The 3,154-nt window shown below is 66.5% G+C and overlaps 1 protein-coding gene across 2 annotated transcripts in view; it reads right to left on the bottom strand.

Moving 5' to 3' along the window:
- FLNA (filamin A) overlaps positions 1 to 3,154 on the bottom strand; it is a 21,521-nt gene that overhangs the window by 4,652 nt on the left and 13,715 nt on the right. For both annotated transcript variants that reach the window (XM_024742023.1, XM_024742024.1), the window contains 9 exons: positions 2,263 to 2,510; positions 2,084 to 2,179; positions 1,811 to 1,913; positions 1,583 to 1,723; positions 1,346 to 1,474; positions 977 to 1,150; positions 719 to 880; positions 422 to 625; positions 189 to 345 (listed from right to left, as the gene is read on the bottom strand). In XM_024742023.1, the coding sequence (XP_024597791.1) occupies positions 189 to 345; positions 422 to 625; positions 719 to 880; positions 977 to 1,150; positions 1,346 to 1,474; positions 1,583 to 1,723; positions 1,811 to 1,913; positions 2,084 to 2,179; positions 2,263 to 2,510 (1,414 nt within the window). The remainder of the gene's footprint in view (positions 1 to 188; positions 346 to 421; positions 626 to 718; positions 881 to 976; positions 1,151 to 1,345; positions 1,475 to 1,582; positions 1,724 to 1,810; positions 1,914 to 2,083; positions 2,180 to 2,262; positions 2,511 to 3,154) is intronic.

Raw genomic sequence — 3,154 nt, 5'->3', positions numbered from 1 at the left:
TAGCCACCGAAGGGGCCCGTCGCCTGCGTGTGATGCTCTCTTTCACCCGGCCCTCGCCTGTCACCTTCACGGAGAAGGGGCTGCCTGCAGGAAGAAAGCACAACCCACGTCCCGCACAAGTTACGGTCTGCGGGCGGACCCTGGGGTGTGGCAAGAAGGGTTGCCCAGCCACGGGGAAGGTGCCTCACTCACCGGGCACGTGCTGGTCAGCGAACTTGATGTTGATGATATAGTTTCCAGGCTCCGTGGGGCAGTAGGTGACCCTGCATGTGCCATCCTCCAGGTCCTCTGTGTTGATGTCCACCTTGCTGGGACCCTCGATGGACAGGCTGAGCCCACCATAGCCTGCGGGAGGGACACCCCTGAGCCAGGGGGCCGAGTACAGAGGTCTCACCCCAGCTTCCAGGCCACCACCGCCTACCTGCATCACGGGTGTCGATGATAAACTCTGCAGGCTCAAAGGTGTGGCCTTCGTGGAGGCCCTGGCCTGAGACCCGCACGCGGCTGGCATCCCCAATCTCCGACTGGCTGATCACCACTGGAATGGGGCTGCTCGCCACATGCTGGCCATTCTTCTTCACGTGCACCAGGTGCTCCCCGGTCTCCTTGGGCACGAATGAGATGCCTGGACACGGGGAGGGGCTGTCAGCTGGGGAGAGGCGCGCCCCCACCCCCAGCCTCCCTCCCTTCCAGAAGGCCCCGCTGCCCAGCCTCTTACCCACGCGGCCGTTGCGCAGCCGCTTCAGCAGGCAGGGCTCCTCCCGGCCCGAGGGCGGCACCACCGTGGCCGTCAGCAGGCTGAGGTCCGTCTCCGAGATGTTGATGGGGATGTCGGCGGCAGAGCCCACCTTCAGGTGGGACATGCGCATCGAGTCGTCACCTGGCAGGGGACGGTCACTGTGTGTCCAGGCACAGAGGGAGACTGCACCCACCCTGCCACCTGCCCCCTTTTGTCACCGCTCTGGGTGTCACCTACCTGTGACCCTGGCAGTGAAGGGGCTGCCCGGGATGTGCTGCTCGTTGTACTTGACCAGGATGCTGTAGTCACCGGGCAGCACGGGCAGGTAGGAGACGCTGCACGTCCCGTCGTGGTTGTCGGTGCAGCTGATTTCTGCTTTGGATGGGCCCTCGATGGCCAGGGACAAGCCCCCTGGAGAGAGTTGTGGGTGAGGGTGCGAACTGTGCCCGGGGACACTGCGCCAATGAGGAGAAGCCCCAACGGGCAAGCGGAGGCCGGGGGTGGGGCAGGGAGCCTCATCTGGGGAGCATCTCCAGTGTCCAGCTCCCCAGCGGACGACAGTAGCCCGTGACACACAGGCGGGTCAAGACGAGAGCTGCCGCTCACCCTCTCCTGCATCCTTGGTGTTGACGGTGAAGACGGCAGGCTTGTTCACCACCCCGTGCGTGAGGCCAGGCCCGTAGGCTGTGACGTGGCCGCAGTTCACGTAATCCACGTAGAACTGTAGGGGGCTTCCTGAGGCAGGAAGAGGGACCACGTGGAATGGGGGCCTCGTGTCGTCCCCGAGCCCTTCCCCCAGCCCCACGCCCCTGTACGGTGGCGGTGGCATGCTGAGGGGCGCACCTGGGATGTGCATGCTGTCGTAGCGGATGTCCATCTCATGCAGGCCGGCCTCGCTGGGTGCGTAGCGCACGGTCACAGTGCCATCCTTGTTGTCGGTGATGGCCGGCTGCGCCACCTTGCCCGAGGGCATCCGCACCTCCCCTGCAGGGCAGTGGGGCGCGGGTCAGGGCAGCCCGTTGGCACACTCTGGCCTCTGTGGCTCCCTGGCTCCTTCCCGCCCCCGCTCACCAGTGATCTCGCCCTTCTTGATGGTGAAGGGGATGACAAGGTCGAAGGGCCTCAGGCTGGTCACATCCAGCCCGTTGACACCCACCAACGGTCTTTCTGGGGCCTGCAGTGGAGACAGAGGGCCTGGGTGAGGAGCTGCAGGAGGGAAGGGAGTCCCGCGTGGGAGGATCTGGGGTCCCTCCTAACAAGCGGCAGAACAGGGCCTCACGGGACGCCCAGCTGGCCGGTCCCCGAGTGTCCCCTAGGGCTGGGAGGAGGTGGGCCAGGCCATACCCAGGTCTGCTGGCCGCCCTGGGCGTAGGTGTACGGCGGGGCCAGCTGCTGAGGCCGTAATGGGGGCTGTGCCGTGGGCTGGTCTCCAGCCAGAGCCTGCAGAGCAACGCACAGGAGCTGGAGACTCTGTCGTCACACATGAGCCCCGCCCGGACGCCTCGCCCCTGACCCCTCCTGACCGTCACTTGGAAGGGGCTGTTGGGCACGTGTTCGCCACCGAAGCGCACGCAGATGACATATTTGCCCGGCTGGGGGGCCGTATAGAAGATGTCAAAGGTGCCGTCCTCGTTCTCTACCACGTCCACGTCCACCTCGGAGCCGTCGGGTGTGCACACGGTGCAGGTCACCTTGCCTTTGCCCGCCGCCTTGGTGTCCACAGTGATCACCGTCTCCTCCCCAATCTGGATGGTGGGGCCGATGCCAGCGCCTGGTGGGGTAGGGTGGGTCCCCAAAGGGGGGGCCGGCGCATGAGCTCGGCGCTCGGGCCGCTCCTGTCCACCTGCCGCCCGCCCAGGCCTCTTACTGCCACCACCAAGCACAGCCAGGCCTCCCGCCCCCGCCCCCCCAAAGCTGGGATGGTGAGTGATTTCTCAGAAGGCAGGAAAGGTTCCCCCGAGCCACCTCAAGCCTGGGAGTCCTGTCTCGGGGGAGTCCCCCACGTGGGAAAGGCCCAACGGATGGCACCCAGGAGTCTGAGAGGAAGGAAGGGCCGGGAAGCAGGGCACCCTCACAATGGGGCCCACCCTTCTCTGCTCCCTGCCCCTACCCACACCCCAGTGCCGTGTGCGGACGCGGTGAGGCGGAGACCTGCTGCAGCGTGGGGAACGTGACACTCGCCCCGCGCCCCCCGGGCCTGAAGGTGAAATTGGAGTTTCCTGACAACTGAGAACGCTCGCTCGACCGGAGGCTTGCAGAGAGGGGCGGCCGGGCGCGGCCCGGCGCAGGCAGGGAGCTGGGAGCAGGGAAGCAGGTAGGCAGCACAGCGCAGCAGGCAGTGGCAGCACCCGGGGGGAAGGGGGGCAGGAGGCCCAAGCCAGAGCCACGGCTGCGAGGTGGCGAGAGCAGAGCAGC

This window comes from Neophocaena asiaeorientalis, unplaced genomic scaffold (genome assembly GCF_003031525.2).
Source record: "Neophocaena asiaeorientalis asiaeorientalis breed wild unplaced genomic scaffold, Neophocaena_asiaeorientalis_V1.1 scaffold4098, whole genome shotgun sequence".
NCBI classification, from domain to species: domain Eukaryota; kingdom Metazoa; phylum Chordata; class Mammalia; order Artiodactyla; family Phocoenidae; genus Neophocaena; species Neophocaena asiaeorientalis.
Note: the sequence above shows the minus strand (reverse complement) of the source record. Positions and strands in the feature narration are given on the sequence as shown.